Below are 16,417 nucleotides of genomic sequence, written 5' to 3' on the forward strand. Positions count from 1 at the left end.
TCCTTTTGGGGACACAGAGAGGATTAGATGGGACCATGCACATGAATCCCATAGCCCAGAATCTGGCACATAATTGTCCACCCCTCTGACACCGTCCACCCTTTACAAAAGCACATTTCATGTGAGTTTGTCTTATAAGCAGAAACACTAAAAAATTAGCACCAAAACAACATAATGTACATGATCATTAAAAATGACTAAACATGGCAGAAATAGAGACACAGATGTAGAGAACAAACGTACGGACACCAAGGGGGGAAAGTGGCCGGGGTGGTGGTGGTGGTGGGATGAATTGGGAGACTGGGATTGACATGTATACACTAATATGTATAAAATGGATAACTAATAAGAACCTGCTGTATAAAAAAATAAATTAAATAAAATTCAAAAAAAAAAAAAAAAGTCTAAACAAGTTGCATGCGCTCCACTTCTCCACCTCCAAATTCTAACCAAAACATTTTCATAGGTCATTAACTTCCAGGTCATCAAACCAGCAGAAAATTATCTATAGCAGAAACAGTGTAAGTCATTAAATCAACTTTTTTCTACCTAAAGAAAAATTCCAAGGTATTTCAGGAGGATGGTTTATTTCCCAAACCCAGTTAACCGATGCCTGCAATTTTCTAGTCCTACAGTTTGGTCAAATATTTCCCAAGTTGACCTCCCCAAACTTTTTTTTTTGATGCTAGTTTTTGGAAAATAGCCCATAGACCAAATTAAGTTATCAACTATTACAAGGATATCAAGAACTGTCTGGGAAATGCGCATAAGTAACTTAGCTTTCAAGTGCCGACACTTATTTTAAACTAAAGATCTGAATAATTACACAAATGAGAAATACATTCACCATAATTTTTCAAAACTTCACATATTTGACTCCTCTCTGCTTTCATCTCTTTGAAGGCTGGGTTAATTAACCAAGCCAACATGCATATGTGGGCACTACAGGAAACTATAAAGTAGATAATAGAATTTTGTGTCATTTCTAAATCTGGGCCCTATTATCAGATGTTTGTTAACTCAGCATTCAAAGAGATGCCAACCAGTCTAAACATTTTAACATGAGATGTCAGTTTAAGCTGGCACTGAACAGAAGTTGGTAACAGATACTGGGGGAGGAGGAGGAGCTGTACTTCCTTCTGAAAGGATTAGTTTTATTTTATTTGCTACATTAGCCAAAGTATAAAGAAGTCTCAGAATATCCTTCTCCCTACAATTCCTATCCCATCTTTGTGCCCTAGATTTTTACTTTTTTATCTCTATATGTGACAAAATTTGAGATACTTAGGGCCCTATCTGTTAAAAAGTTAAAAAAAAAAAATTAAAGGACTCTAAGGCTGAAAAGCAACAGCTATCATTTAGGCACGAGGTGGAAGCACTGATTTTCCAAACGTGGCTGAGAACGGATAAACTAGAAACAAACATATATATTTGGTCAGCCTCATACTGGATTACGCTGGCAGAGAGAACAATGTGGTTAGAGTTGTCCTATCTTAGGAGAGACTCTGGCCCCAATGCAAACAGATGACATAAGGAGCTCTCGACTCACTGGCGCAGAAGACGGGAGGCAGCTGCGGGCCGAACTCCTCTCTTTCATCTATCTGTATCTTCTGAATCGGGAAGAAGGGTGCGGGCTCCTGGGGTGCTGGCTCACTAGCTGAAAAACACCAGGATATTAATTTTAGATACATGCCAAATATTAATGTGCTTGAGTCTTCAATTAATGTCTGTTTTTACCAGATAGCATGTGCTTTTCGTCAGCACCCCACATAACTAGCTCACACCAGGTGCTGAGGACACAGCAGTGAACACACGGGCCCAACCTCTGACCTCCTGGACATTTGAGCTGGGATGTCGGCCACACAAGGGCACCTGCAAGGTGCCCCGGGGGCTGTACCGCAGGGGTGGCGAGGGTACTTGTGGCACACACTCCACATCACCTGAGACCTAAAAGGTTGAAACACCATCGGGACTTCCCTGGCAGTCCAGTGGTTATGACCCCGCGCTTCCAATGCAGGGGGCGTGGGTTCGATCCCTGGTCAGGGAACTAAGATCCCACATGCCGCGTGGCACGGCCAAAAAATAAAAACAAAAACAACAATGTGATTAAGCCAGCCAAGATGACTAAATACAATATCGCAAAAACTGAAATAAACAAATAAATAAAAATAAAAGGTAGAAACACAACCTCGAGGAAGGGCCATCTCAGGAGAATAAAGACTTACAAACAAACAGGATGTACGGCTTCCCTGGTGGTGCAGTGGTTAAGAATCCGCCTGTCAATGCAGGGGACACGGGTTCGAGCCCTGGTCTGGGAAGATCCCGCATGCCACGGAGCAACTAAGCCTGTGCGTCACAACTACTGAGCCTGTGCTCTAGAGCCTGTGAGCCACAACTCCTGAGCCCACGCACCATAACTACTGAAGCCCGTGCGCCTAGAACCCGTGCTCCACAACAAGACAAGCCACCACAATGAGAAGCCCGCACACTGCAACCAAGAGTAGCCCCCGCTCGCCGCAACTAGAGAAAGCCCGCATGCAGCAACGAAGACGCAACGCAGCCAAAAATAAATTAATTAATTAAGGAAAAAAAAACAGGATGTAAGACTATGTCCCAGTTCAGAAGGCTTCATTTCACTCAAAATAAATCATCAAAGAGGAGAAAAATTGAATATAAACAAACAAATTATTGTGTTCACATCAATAACCTCGTTTTTTAAAAAGAGATGATTAGATTTTTCAGAGAGAAGAGAGAAAGATGGGGAAAGTCCAAAAAAATATGCATCAAAGCATTAATGGGGGTTATCTCTGGGGAAGGGGGAATTCCCAGAGACTTAAGCTTTCTACATTTCTTTTCTTTTTTTTTTGGCTGCGTCAGGTCTCAGTTGTGGCGTGTGGGATCTTCCATTTTGGCGTGTGGGCTTCTCTCTAGTTGTGGCACGGGCTCCAGAGCGCACAGGCTCAGTAGCTGCACCACTTGGGCTCTCTAGTTGTGACATGCAGGCTCAGTAGTTGAAGCGTACGGGCTTAGTTGCCCCGTGGCACGTGGGATCTTAGTTCCCCAACCAGGGATCGAACCCGCATTCCCTGCATTAGAAGGCGGATTCTTAACCACTGGACCACCAGAGAAGTCCCTATATTTCTATATTTTTAAACTTTTCAAGTAATATATGACTCTGTAATAAAAAAATAAGTTGTTTTTTTCTCACAAAGAAAGAAATAGGCTGACATTTGCAATCACCTAAGAACAAACAATATTTTATATCTCTATGTAACTTTTTGGTTAAAGGCCCTCAGAAATTAAACCCAAGTCCACCACAGACTGAAAGGGGCAGGCAGAACAATCTAAAACTGAGACGGGAAATTCTGTCCACCCACCCAAACATCTGAAAAGTCTCCCACCCTTGCAAGCACCAGACAGCCTCCTTTCCTATGCCCAAACTCCTGGCTGGGGTAAACAGAACAAGTAGGACAGGCTACTAACCAAGTGTTAGACTCACTGTAACGAGAACAGACACCGTCTACCAAGTGCTACTTATGTGCCAGGCAATGCCCATCTGATGGCTGTTCCAGAGCATACAATCTGCCCTACAGAGAGGAAAAGCAGGAAGAAACCCTGTATATGTCATGACCAAATGTCTTCCACTAATCCTGGCACCTCATCAGCAACCAGGTTAAAAAAAGAAAGAAGCTATTTTTTAAATGAAAATTTTACTATTTTTTAATTCTTCTCAACTAGGATAAGGAGGAAAATCAATATTATCAAACACATCTTTACATCCTAAAAATATACCAGAGATTCATAGCAGATAGAGAAAAAAAAAAAAAGAACTCTGCTCCATCCCATTTAAAGATACAAAAGATTATAAATCATAGAAATATTTGTTTGGATCCGTCTACTAAGGCAAGGAAACAAAAGCAAAAGTAATAAATAAATAAGGGACCTTCCTGGAGGTCCAGTGGGTAAGACTCTGCACTCCCAATGCAGGGGGCCCGGGTTTGGTATCTGGTTGGGGAACTAGATCCCGCATGCATGCCGCAACTAAAAGTCCGCATGCCACAACTAAGGAGCCCACATGCTGCAACTACAGAGCCAGGGAGCCGCAACAAAGGAGCCTGCCTGCCGCAACTAAGAGCCGGTGCAACCAAATAAATAAATATATAACTAAATAAATATTTTTTAAAAACCGAAAAACAAATAAGACCTAATTAAACTAAAAAGCTTTTGCATAGCAAAGGAAACCATCAACATAATGAAAAGACAACTACTGTATAAATCTTGTTGTGTTTTTTTTTTTTCCATCATCCTGGTTTTGATATCACCTCACACTTGTCAGAATGGCTACCATCAAACAGACCACAAATAACAAATGTTGGTGAGGATGTAGGGAAAAGAGAACCCTTGTACATTGTTGGTGGGAATGTAGATTGGTGCAGCCACTGTGGAAAATAGTATAGAGGTTCCTCAAAAAACTAAAAATAGAACTATCATGTGATCCAGCAATTCCACTCCTGGGTATATTTCCAGAAAAAAAACGAAAACTCTAATTTGAAAAGATACATGCACCCTAATGTTCACAGCAGCATTATTTACAATAGCCAAGATATGGAAGCTACTTAAGTGTCCATCAACAGACGACGAATGGATGAAGAAGATATGGTGTATATACACGATGGAATCCTACTCAGCCATAAGAAAGAATGAAATTTTGCCATTTGCAACAACATGGATGGACCTGGGAGGGTATTATGCTAAGTGAAATAACTCAGACAAAGAAAGGCAAATACTGTATGTAATCACTTACATGTGGAATCTAAAAAATAAAACAACTGAATGAATATAACTAAACAGAAACAGACTCACAGACATAGAAAACATACTAGTGGTTACCAGTGGGGAGAGAGAAGGCGGGAGGGGTAAAAGAGGGGTAGGGGATTAAGTGATACAAACTATTATGTATAAAATATATAAGACACAAAGATATATCGTACAGCGCAGGGAATATAGCCAATATTTTATAACAACTTTAAATGGAGTACAATCTACAAAACTTTTGAATCACTATGTTGTACACCTGAAACTAATATAATATTGTAAATTAACTATAATTAAATAAAACTTTTTTTAACTTAAAAAATACAGAAGATTAAAACATCATCAAAAAATCATCAATTGCTAATTATCCTGGTTCCAAATTACACACTAAATGAAGAAAGCAGCTTCTCTAGAAACATCATTGTTTTCTTTTTTAGATCCCAAAGTCTAAAGTATTTGACATACCTTGTGCCACAGATGACGTCTCCACCAAGTCAGTCTCTTGGGAACCTTTGACGTCGGCTTCCCGGGTACCCTCCTGATCATCCTCACTGTCGCCCTGCTCATCCTCAGAGGATGAAGACTTTTCATCTGAGGAGCTGGCAAAGATGGCTTTGAATAAGTCCATGGATGGGCGGCTACCCTCTCCTTCAGTCTGTGAATCCACACCTTTGTTTACCTGTTTTAACAGTGAAATAACAGTCAGAAATGAAGAACCAAGGGTGAAAGGAGCCATGTGTTCTAGAACATGGCACCCGTGCACACACACACACGCACGCATGCATACATATGCACACATACTTATGTTTGTGCTCATTTACGTGGGTCTCCACACCCACGCACTGCCTAACTAAACAATGATCACTCACATGGCATCATCTTTGTGGTGCTTCTGACTCAACACCTGTAGATTGTGCTGACTGGTAGAAGCAGCTGAAGCTACACACGGAAATAGGTCATTAATCAGAACTGCAAAGGACCCAGAAAAAGGCAGTAGGGACTAGCACAGTGCCTCTGTCCTGTTTTCAAAAGTCTATCCGAGCCTTCAGAGGTCCCACATGAAAGGCAGTGAAGAGAGTGTACTCGTATAAAAGTTCTGAAGAGAAAACTGGGGGCCTCCACGCAATGGGGAGGGCACCGAGAACAAGCCAACAAAATGGTCCTGGAGCTCCCCTCTGCAATTGCACGTCACCCTTCCGAAAAGCAGCCCAGGTGTGGAGAGTCAGGTTCGCCAATAAAGAGGCAGTGACTTTGTATACACTCCATTCTATAAACAAGGAGCAAAGGTATGAAGAAGACATGGCTCCCACATCCTAACAGCTAATCACCAGACAGACATGGGGTGATCTAACGTGCTAAGTGTGAACAGCAGTGACGAGAGAGCCCAGGACTGGCCTAGATCAGAACCCACTCCAGTCCTTCCATTTTACCACTGAAGAACGTGGGTCAGGGGTGACAAGAGCCTCTGTCAACGACGCACGCATGCTACGTGCCCAGGGTGGGTCTGGACTCTACCACCAGCTCTCCTTGCTCTTGGCCTGGGGTCCCTCCCCAGTCCCACACCGCCTCCAATTTCTGAAGCAGAGTTACAAATACGCACGTGAGGAAAACCGATACAAGATAGTGGAATTTATGATTTTAAAGTAAACCCTTTTCATAGAAAAAAATTAAGGAAGAAAAGCATACCATTGCCCACTAAAAATAACCAGGACACCTTGGAGTAAGGACTGATTCTAGAGCTGGGGCTGAGAAATAAAAAGATGAGGCCAGAACATCTTACTGTGCCCAGAAAGTGAGGACATGCTCAGAGCGTAAAAGGGACATTTCAACAGGACACAGAAGCCAACTTGAAGGGGCTTCAACTAACCAAACTAGCACAATTGGAGCATTAAAATAAATAATGATAGTACTGAATTATCCCCCTGGATAAAATAGGAAACCGTGGGTCCACAGTGACATAAATAGTTTGATGAAGGACAGAGTATTTATATATTTCAAAGCTCTTAGATGTGTATTAAAGATAAAGTACAAATTAATAAGAAATGAATAAATAAAAGTACTTAACTACAAAGGGGAAAAGACTGACTTCACAGTGGAGAAGTCTGGCAGACACCACCTTACTCGAATAATCAAAGTGAACATCAGTAACGGGAAAAATCATCATCGTGTTCTACTTGGCAGGACACTACAAAAGCACAGCGGCATCCCTTCTGAGGTGTTCCTGCCAAAAATGCAGAACCAGAATCTAATCCTGAGGAAATGCCTGATGAGCCCAAATTGAGGGGTATTCTACAAAATTCTGGCCTGTAATCTTCAAAAGTATCAAGATCACGACTCCGTGCTCCCAATGCCGGGGCCACAGGTTCGATCCCTGGTCAGGGAACTAAGATCCCACATGCCGCACGGCTTGGCCAAAAAAAAAAAAAAATTAAATTAAAAAATTTAAATTTCATTTTTAAAATAAATTTTAAAAATAAATTTGAAAGAAAAGTATCAAGATCATGAAAGTCAAGGGAAGACTGAGGAACTGTTCCAGACTGAAGGAGACTAAAGAGACATGACAGCTAAATGCAACAAGTGATGCTGAGCTAAATTCTTTTGCTATAAAGGACATTATTAGGACAACTAGTGGAACTTGAATGGGTCTGAGGATTGGACAGTAGTAATGTATCAATGTTAACTTCCTGATTTCGATAGATGTACTGTGCTTATATAAGAGAATGCCCTTCTTTAAAGGAAACACAGATGTGACAGGGCATCTGGTTGGCAACTTATACCCAAGTGGTTCAGGAAACAAAATTATCTGTACTGTATTTAAACTTTTAAGATTGTTTCAAAATTTTAAAAATTATAGAAAATGTCAGGAAGATCACGAAGAGGAGGAGCTCAAGAGGGTGATCCTATATAGTGGTTTATGAGCTTCTCACTCACCTCTGAGCTCATGGATCTGATTCCATGAGCAAATCAAAGCCTCTGATAACAGAACTATGGGATTAACTACCAGCCAGGTCCCAGACCAACCACCAGGAAGAGCACATACAGGAAAGATCTGAAGAGTACTATAAAGGCTTTGAAAACGGAAGGACATTTCAACCAAGATGGGTTGGAACTTGTAGCCTGAACCTAATTAGGTCGATTGTCTGCTAAAGCAAAATAAAACAACAAAACAAAAAGTCAACATTCTCCTTAGAATTTAAACAAGACCCAGGGTCTCATTACATAATATTCAAAGTATCCAGAGTACAAGCCAAATTTACTTGGTATACAAACAACCAGGAAAATTTCAACTTGCAGAAGATAATCAACCCCAAATGACAAAAACCAAAACGACAAAAATGTTGGAATTACGAGACAGACTTTAAAGCAGCTATTGTGCTCCAAGAATAAAGACAAATGAAGAAAAGATTAAAAAAGGTCTCAGCAAAGAAATAAAAGATATAAATACAATAACCCAAATGAAAAATTCACTGAATGGGCTCAATAGCAGAATGGAGATGACAGAGGAAAGACTCAGTGAACTTGAAGACAGATCAATTGAAATTATCTGATTTAAACAACAGAGAGGAAAAAAAAGAGAGTGAAAAACAGAACAGAGGCTCAAAGACCTATAAGACGAATTCAAAAAGTATTACATTTATGTCATCAGAGTCTCAGGAGAGGCGCGAGAGTGTGGTGCAGAAAACATATTTGAATAAAATAATGGCTGAAAATGTCTCAAATTTGGTCCAAGACAAACTTAATGATTCAAGAAATTCAGAAAACCCCAAACAAAATAATCTCAAAGAAATGCACACCCAGATATATCATTACCAAACAGCTAAAAACCAAAGACAAAGTGAAAATCTTGAAAGCAGCCAGAGGAAAAGTCACATCACTACAAGGACAGGAACAACAATGTGAACGACCGTAGGTTTCTCATCAGGAACCACAAGGCCAGACGGAAGCGGCACAACATTTTTAAAGAGCTAAAAGAAAAGACCTGTTGACCCAGAATTCTACATCCAGCCAAAACACCCTTTAGGAGTGAAGATGGAATACAGGATATTCTCAGATCAAAGAAAATTAAGGGAATTAGTTGTTGGAACTGCTGGAAAAGAAATGTTACAGGAAGTTCCTTAGACAGAAGGAAATGATAAGAGATGGAAACCTGCGACTTCCCTGGTGGTCCAGCGGTTAAGACTCTACACTTCCACTGTAGGAGGCATGGGTTCAATCCCTGATCGGGGAACTAAGATCCCACATGCTGTGCAGCATAACCAAAAAATAAAAGAATTTTAAAAAAATTTTTTTAAAAGAGGGAAACCTGGAACTTCAGGAACAGAAATGATAAATATCCAAGTAAATCAAATAGACCATTATCTCCTCAGCAGTTCTCTAAAATGTGTATAACAACTGAAAGCAAAAATTTAAATATTGTCTGATGAGGTTTTCATTATATATATATACACTGTAACATATAAGACTACAACGTAAAGCAGGGAGAGAAAAGGGACGGTAAGGATTGTCTATTCCACTTGAAGTGGTAAAATACCAATCCTAAATACATGGTGAAAAGGTTAAGTATGTATATTGTAATCCCTAGAACAATCACTGCAAAAATAGAGTAAAAAAATATATAATAGATAAATTCAAATGGAAAACTAAAAATTATTAAAGTGATACAAAAGAAGGTAGGAAAGGAGAAAGAGAGAAACAAAAAAGAGTGGGAACAGAAAACAAACAATAAAACTGCAGACCAAAATCCAAATTACATCAACAAGTTACGTTAAATACAAATGGTCAAAACATACAAACATTAAAACATACAGATTATCAAAATGTATTTAAAAATAAAGCACCTATGACAATGACATGTTGCTTATTAAAAACCCACTTTAAATATAATCTAATAGATTAAAAGTGAAAAGATGGAGAAATACACACTATGCAAATAATCAGGGATAAAGAGTAATATTACATAATGATGAACGGGTCAATTCATCAAAAAAAATATAACTATCCTAAATGTGTATGCACCTAACAAGAGAGTTTCAAAATACATGAAGCAAGCACTTGGGAATAAAGTTTGATAGTTTCTTATAAAGTTACATCCATATTTAGCTCTTACCCAGTAATCCCACTGTTAGGTATCTACCCTAGGGAAGTGTAAACTTATGTTCGTATACAAATTTGCACATGAATATTCATAGCAGCTTTATTTATGACAGCCAAAAGCTGGAAACAACCATACGCCCTCAAAGAGTGAATGGACCAAGCTGTGGTGCACCCATACAGTGAAATATCATTAAACAATCAAAAGGAAGGAACTACTGATACACACACAGTACTGATGAATCTCAAACGTATGACACTGAGTGAAAGAAGCCAGTTTCAAAAGGCTACATATGTATATCGTCTGATTCCATTCATATAACGTTCTGGAAGGAGCAAAACTACAGAGACAGAGGAGAGATCAATGGTGGACCGGGGCTTGGGGTGAGGGGAGGGTATGACTATGAAGGGACAGCGTGAGGGGGTCTTTTGGGGTGATGGTATCATTCTGCATCCTGGTTGTGGTAGTGGTTTCATGAGTCTACATTTGTATAACAACTCATTGAACTGCACTTTTTTAAGTCAAGTTTAATGTATGTTAATTTAAAAAATAATTTTAATGAGGCTATTAGAAATAAAACCAACTTTTTCTTAAGTTCAACTCAACTATTAAAGCAGTAATTTTTTAAAAAATCCAACGGATATTTTCTCTATACTCTCCACAAAAGGGATTACTTGTTACTTGAAAAATCGTATTTTCTATACAATACACTGAATTTTGTTTCAGTGGTTGATGCTAAGTGAAAGCCATTCTAGGCAGAGAAGTTTATAACCTCTCCTCAAATGATTAAGGCTATGACCGAAACTGATGAATTGTACAGCAGATGTTGGTAAACTACTGCCCATGGGCCAAATCCAACCCACTGCCTGTTTTTGTAAATAAAGTTTTACTGGAACACAGATGTACTCAATTTTTTTCATATTGCCTGTGGTTTCTTTCACACTCAACAGCAAAGGTGAATAGTTGTGATACTGTATGGCACACAAAGCCTAAAATATTTAATATCTGGCCTTTCACAGCAAGAGTCTGCTGACCACTGCTATCGAATAACAAAAAGCATCACCACAGGGAGAGGCAAAGGCCACAGTCAGCCTGGCAAAGAGAACTTGAGAGCCCCAAATACCTTATCTGAGACTGATTCCATTGTATGCTCTTCCTCTTTGTTTACTAATGGACTGGACTCTTGTTTAGGTGGACCAACTTTTGATCTAGCCAGACTTAAAAATTCACTAATGGAATCTTCTTTCTTTTCTTGTTTAGATGTATCCCATCTGGATGGTTTTCTTGATTCTGAAAGGTAGGACATAGACCTAACATTAGAATTAGCAAGCAAAAGGCAAGCTCTGCATTATGGTTCTTTAATTCATTCAAGAACATCAGCGAGCCTACTATGTCTGGTCCAGGCACTGTGCAAGGTGCTGGGAATGTGGCAGATGCTGAAGCAGAGCTCCAACCCAAAACAGTGTATATCTGGACCACTTCAGCACGAGCTAATGTATTCACATGAACGATTCTTTTAATGGAAGGAGAGTTCACACTACATGTACCCCTATGACAAGATGACCCTTTACTTCTGTCTTCCCGACAGGCTAGGGGTTGAGACCATGGACCTGGGGAAGGCCTACTCACTGTCGGGACCTTGGTGCTGCGGAACTTTTTCACTTGATGCTTGAGTTGCAGGTGAGGAAGCTGTCTCTGGGACTGTCAGAAAGTTGAAGACTGAGTATTTGTCACGTTTCACTCTTGGTAAGCCAACTAAAGTTGAACTGGGGGTTGAAAAGGAAACATATATATAAATAATTTTAATAACAACTTGTGAGGATAAAATCCAGTTCCTATAAGGCTGTCCATCTCATGTTTTTCACCAGTAGCTCTTCTACTTGGCTGAAAAGGTCCCTTAAGATGTTTTTGCTTCTCAAAGCAATTTTAGAATTTGGAACATCTGACTTTAGGAGCCATGAGTCTTTTATTATTATAGTAAGAGCTAGAATTTAACTTTTTTTTTTTTTAATTTATTTATTTTTGGCTGCGTTGGGTCTTCATTGCTGCACGCAGGCTTTCTCTAGTTGCGGTGAGTGGGGGCTACTCTTCATTGTGGTGTGCGGGCTTCTCATTGTCGTGGCTTCTCTTGTTGCGGAGCACAGGCTCTAGGCACATGGACTTCAGTAGTTGTGGCTCGCAGGCTCAGTGGTTGTGGCGCACAGGCTTAGTTGCTCCGCGGTATGTGGGATCCTCCCAGACCAGGGCTTGAACCCATGTCCCCTGCATTGGCAGGCAGATTCTTAACCACTGTGCCACCAGGGAAGCCCTAGAATTTAACTTTGACAATGGATTTCCATGAATGAAAAGTTCCACTGCCAAAAATATACCTCAATTTTCTGACAAAGTCTCTGATTCAACTGTATATGCTTTCTTGTGGTGTTCACAATCAAATAAGAAGGTACTGAACTTGTATAGAGAATCAGAAAACGTAAGTTTCATTTTAAATGTAAACTCTCTGTGTGTGATTAAAAAGGTGGCAAATTAGACAGACATTATGTTTTTGTAACTTGGTGTATCTGAGTTTCCTATCTTTGCTACCTGGATGTCTGCTTTTTTTTTTTTAGTAACAAATGAATACAAGTTAAATCTGCAAAGTCTGCAGCTCCAAGCATTTACAAGTAAGTTCATCTAGGAAAAGGAAATTTAAATGAATATAGGTGGAGAGTTAGCTTTAAAACAGGGGAATAAGTACTGATGTAAGGGCAGGTTTATCCAACTTACCTTGGATATGGGTCAGGGACATTAAACCTCTTACACAGAAGCTTGTCAGGGTGCCACTCAAATGTGTCTCGGGTAAGCTTCCCAAACAGCTTCATCTTCACAGCTGACTGCTTGTCACTGACGTCATTCTGGGAAAAGACAGTCGTCTGTTTCATCAAGTGGCCACACAACTGACCTGTCTGCTTCTCCATTTACAAGTTTGCAAACAATCTTCCAAAATTTCAAAACAGCTTATGCTACATTTCTGCTAAAGTACATAAAGCATAAAGCTAAAAGCATAAAGCCATTTCTTATTCTACAGTGCCATGTGTATTTTGATCTTTTCACTGAGGGATTTAACGTTTTTGGTTATACAGTGTTTTAATTTTAAAATTCACCACGTGGGGAATGATGGCGACAGACCTCTTGGTCCCGAGGGACTTCCACCTGATCTGAATCGTCTTCCATCTTGGCATGAGTGAACCGGGAGGACAAGGTCGAATGGGAAGACACATACAGCAGGGCTGCCTGAGCAAACTCATCCCGCTCACGGCGTCGCTCCCACTCTGTCATGCTGGGATCAAGGCAACATTCCAGAGCATCTACGGTAGAGAACAAGAAACTGCTTCACTCCTAGGAAAAATGGGGAACTTAAAGGAGAACATCTAGTGGGCACCACTGTATCCCTGTAGTTTTCACCAGAGGAAACACATAATCATTATCCTGGTTTTTAAGAGCATGGCGGGAGGTACTTGGCAGGTAATATTGCTCCCTCCCTCAAAATGATGCTTTTATTGAATTCTGTCTACTGCATATAACAGAGAAAAACATTTGGGGATTAATGCTTGATTAAATTTTCAAAGCAAGGAACTTATAACCAGTCCCAGACAGTGAAAATTCATCCCAACTATATTCCTAAGTTTGAGCAGAAAACACTCCTTTCTCTAACTTTTTTTTTTTAATTTAACATGTAAACACTAGGAGTGTGGAATCTTAGTGGGGAGTTAAGGCACAGTACACAAAGATCTGCTTTTGAAAACCAACCCCTCTAATTTGCTGACAAGCTCTCACAAGGACTACTGCGTATAAGAGCAATCTCTTGCCTCAATCTTGCCATATTTACTTCATAGATCATAGAGTGACTTTTTCCCCATGTAAGGGTTCAACAGCCAACTATCTTGGTAACTTAAATTTTAGACTATGATTTAGAGCTAGATGGTTAGGATCTTAAGATAGAGTGGGAAATGACCTTGTTCTCGTGGCAGGAAATGCAACCCTTACACAGAAGTCAAGCATTTGCAAACAGTAAATGGTCTGTAATTTAGCATTACCCACTGCCAAGGCACACTCTCTACTTAAACTGCTATCTTTGGGACCCGAGATACAGAGAAACACAGACTAATTGTTCTTGCTTTCTCAAGTCAAGAGCCAGGGCCTGAAATCTTTACAGTGTTCACAGCAGGGCAAAGTAAAACACTGCCAGAGCAGGATACCTCAATTCTGAATCTGGGTCTAGGGTCAGAACAGCAAGAACACTACCACTGGCGACACGTGGGAGGCCCAGGCCTAGCACCCACCTTTCTGACCCCGTTTCACATTTACTAAAAACTCTTCATATCGTTTCTGCTTTTCTGGCTCTTTTGCGAAAGGTTTGAAGTTGCTGGCTCTTACGGGGGCTGTGCCACCACTCAATGCCATGTGCCAAGAGCAGTGTCCGACGTCTGGAGAGGAGGGCTGGGGTCTGCTGCTAGAGGCATTCTGGGCCAGACTCCTGGCCTTGAGTTGAGCTGCTTTAAGGTCAGTTGCCTGCTTCATTTCTTTGAGTCTCTCTTTATCTTTTTCGGACAGAAATTCTAACACTGAAGTAGGTGCCCCTAAAAAAGAAACAATAATAGCAAGAGATGAAAAGTATCATAAGACATCTATACTCACATATCTCTCTACATACATTTTCAATATCACAAATTTAGGTAATTGTTGTCTTGATCCCAGCATGACAAATTTATGTAATTATGTAATTTATGTAATTGGAGTATTTTACATTTAGTGTTTCATCTGTATTCATACTATCCCTGTGAACGAGACAGTAATAAAATAATGACACACCTATTTTATAGTTGGCAAAAGTGGAGGTTAGTACTTGGATGTTTATAACGCCAGTAAGTGGCCCTAGAATGAGGAACCTGACATCCCAGACTCCGGACCTCCAGTCTGAGGCAACCACCATCTCCATGGTCCTGCCCAGCACAAGCCCTGGCTCAGAGCACAGCTACCCATCAAACACTCACGCGTGTCAGAAATGCTCATTGAGCACCCACTGCCAGGCCTGGGGCTGGGAGAGTAACACAGATGAGGTCTTGCTCTCACTAGTGAGGGAGATAGACGTTAAAGAAACCATGAATCAACACCAGAGGACCAGCACAAGAGGACTGTGGGGAGAAAAAAACAGGGTGACCTATGTGAGAGGGCTGGTCACGGGGGCAGAGGGAGAGACAACTAGCTTAAACAGTGGGCAGGGAAAGCCTGGAAAGGTCCTCTAAAAAGATAATATCTGAGGTAAGTTCTAAGTAAAAAGAAGGAGCCGGGAATTCCCTGGTGGTCCAGTGGTTAGGACTCCGCGCTTTCACTGCCGAGGGCCCAGATTCAATCCCTGGTCGGGGAGCTAAGATCCCACAGGCCACACAGCGCGGCCAAAAAAAAAAAAAAAAAAGAAAGAAAAAGCCAAAATGTGAGAGAAAAGAGAGGCAGAGGAAATATGAAGGCCCCGAGGCAGCATCATGGTCGGCAGGTTCAGAGGGCAGGAGGGAGAACCATGAGGCTGGACCACAGGGGGTTCAGGGAAAGTGGTGTAAGCTGTGGCCTGAAAGGTAGGCAGGGTGGGGTCCACAGGGCCCTGCGGGCAGTCTGGACTCTTCCTTAGTGTGAGCAGTACTGGAGCGTTTTAGTGGGGGCAGGTGGGGAGTGATACATTTGGCTGCTGTTAAAGGGAACAGGCTGCAGAGAAAAAGGAAGGGAACTAAGGAGACCGATGAAGGGCTGCTGCAATGATCCAGGTGAGAGAATATGGGCGCCGAGACCAGGGTAGAAGCAGCGGAAATGAAGAGAAGTGGAAGGGGTCCCCTCGCATGTTGAGGGTAGAGCTGAGAGGACTTGCTGAGGGACTGGGTAGGGAGGGGGAGGCAGGGAAAGAAATGAGCTAAGAATTAGGGTTCCCATGTTCTGGGCCAGGCAGTGGGTCACTGGTGGTATCATTTACTGGGAAGCGGAAAGCTGAAGAAAGAGCGACTCTGGGGAAGGAAGCGGGCAACCAAGAGTTCTCTTTTGGTCTGTTGTAGCTGAGGCACCTGTTAGGCTCCCAAACAGTAAGTCCACCTCTCATAGTGGGTCTCTCGGTTCCAGCCTACAGGGGGATTCTCCACGTCTATCCATCCTTTCAGACACACTCATTCCTTTTAGGCTTTCAGGAAAAGAGCAAGAGTACCCTTTTCCCCTGAGAAAAAAAACAATATGTTCCCAGGCTGTGCAGAAAAAGTGAAGGTACACATGGCCCTAGACTTTGCTTCATTCTTCGGACAATTACCAAAAGTCTGAAAACTGCTGCACTTAAGACTGGGTTTATAATTTTAATGACACAACTCAACTGATGGTGGGAAAACAACAAGTAAAGGATGTGTACACTGTTAACTACGCCGTTCACAATAAACAACTTTATTCCCACAGTTTGGGAGTACAAAATTATGTAAAAAACTTCAGTGGGAAAATGACTTT

General features: G+C 41.1%; 1 protein-coding gene across 2 annotated transcripts in view; it reads right to left on the reverse strand.

The window, feature by feature from the left end:
• GPATCH1 (G-patch domain containing 1) overlaps positions 1 to 16,417 on the reverse strand; it is a 42,697-nt gene that overhangs the window by 5,852 nt on the left and 20,428 nt on the right. Inside the window, exons 11-17 of one of the 2 annotated variants that reach the window (XM_082437565.1) lie at positions 14,227 to 14,523; positions 13,073 to 13,251; positions 12,671 to 12,798; positions 11,537 to 11,673; positions 11,031 to 11,197; positions 5,281 to 5,494; positions 1,550 to 1,657 (exon numbers count right to left, since the gene is read on the reverse strand). In XM_082437565.1, coding sequence (XP_082293691.1) covers positions 1,550 to 1,657; positions 5,281 to 5,494; positions 11,031 to 11,197; positions 11,537 to 11,673; positions 12,671 to 12,798; positions 13,073 to 13,251; positions 14,227 to 14,523 — 1,230 coding nt within the window. The remainder of the gene's footprint in view (positions 1 to 1,549; positions 1,658 to 5,280; positions 5,495 to 11,030; positions 11,198 to 11,536; positions 11,674 to 12,670; positions 12,799 to 13,072; positions 13,252 to 14,226; positions 14,524 to 16,417) is intronic. The other variant, XM_082437566.1, reaches the window with a different exon arrangement.

Source organism: Balaenoptera physalus (assembly GCF_965194825.1).
Source record: "Balaenoptera physalus genome assembly, chromosome: 19".
Lineage (NCBI taxonomy): Eukaryota > Metazoa > Chordata > Mammalia > Artiodactyla > Balaenopteridae > Balaenoptera > Balaenoptera physalus.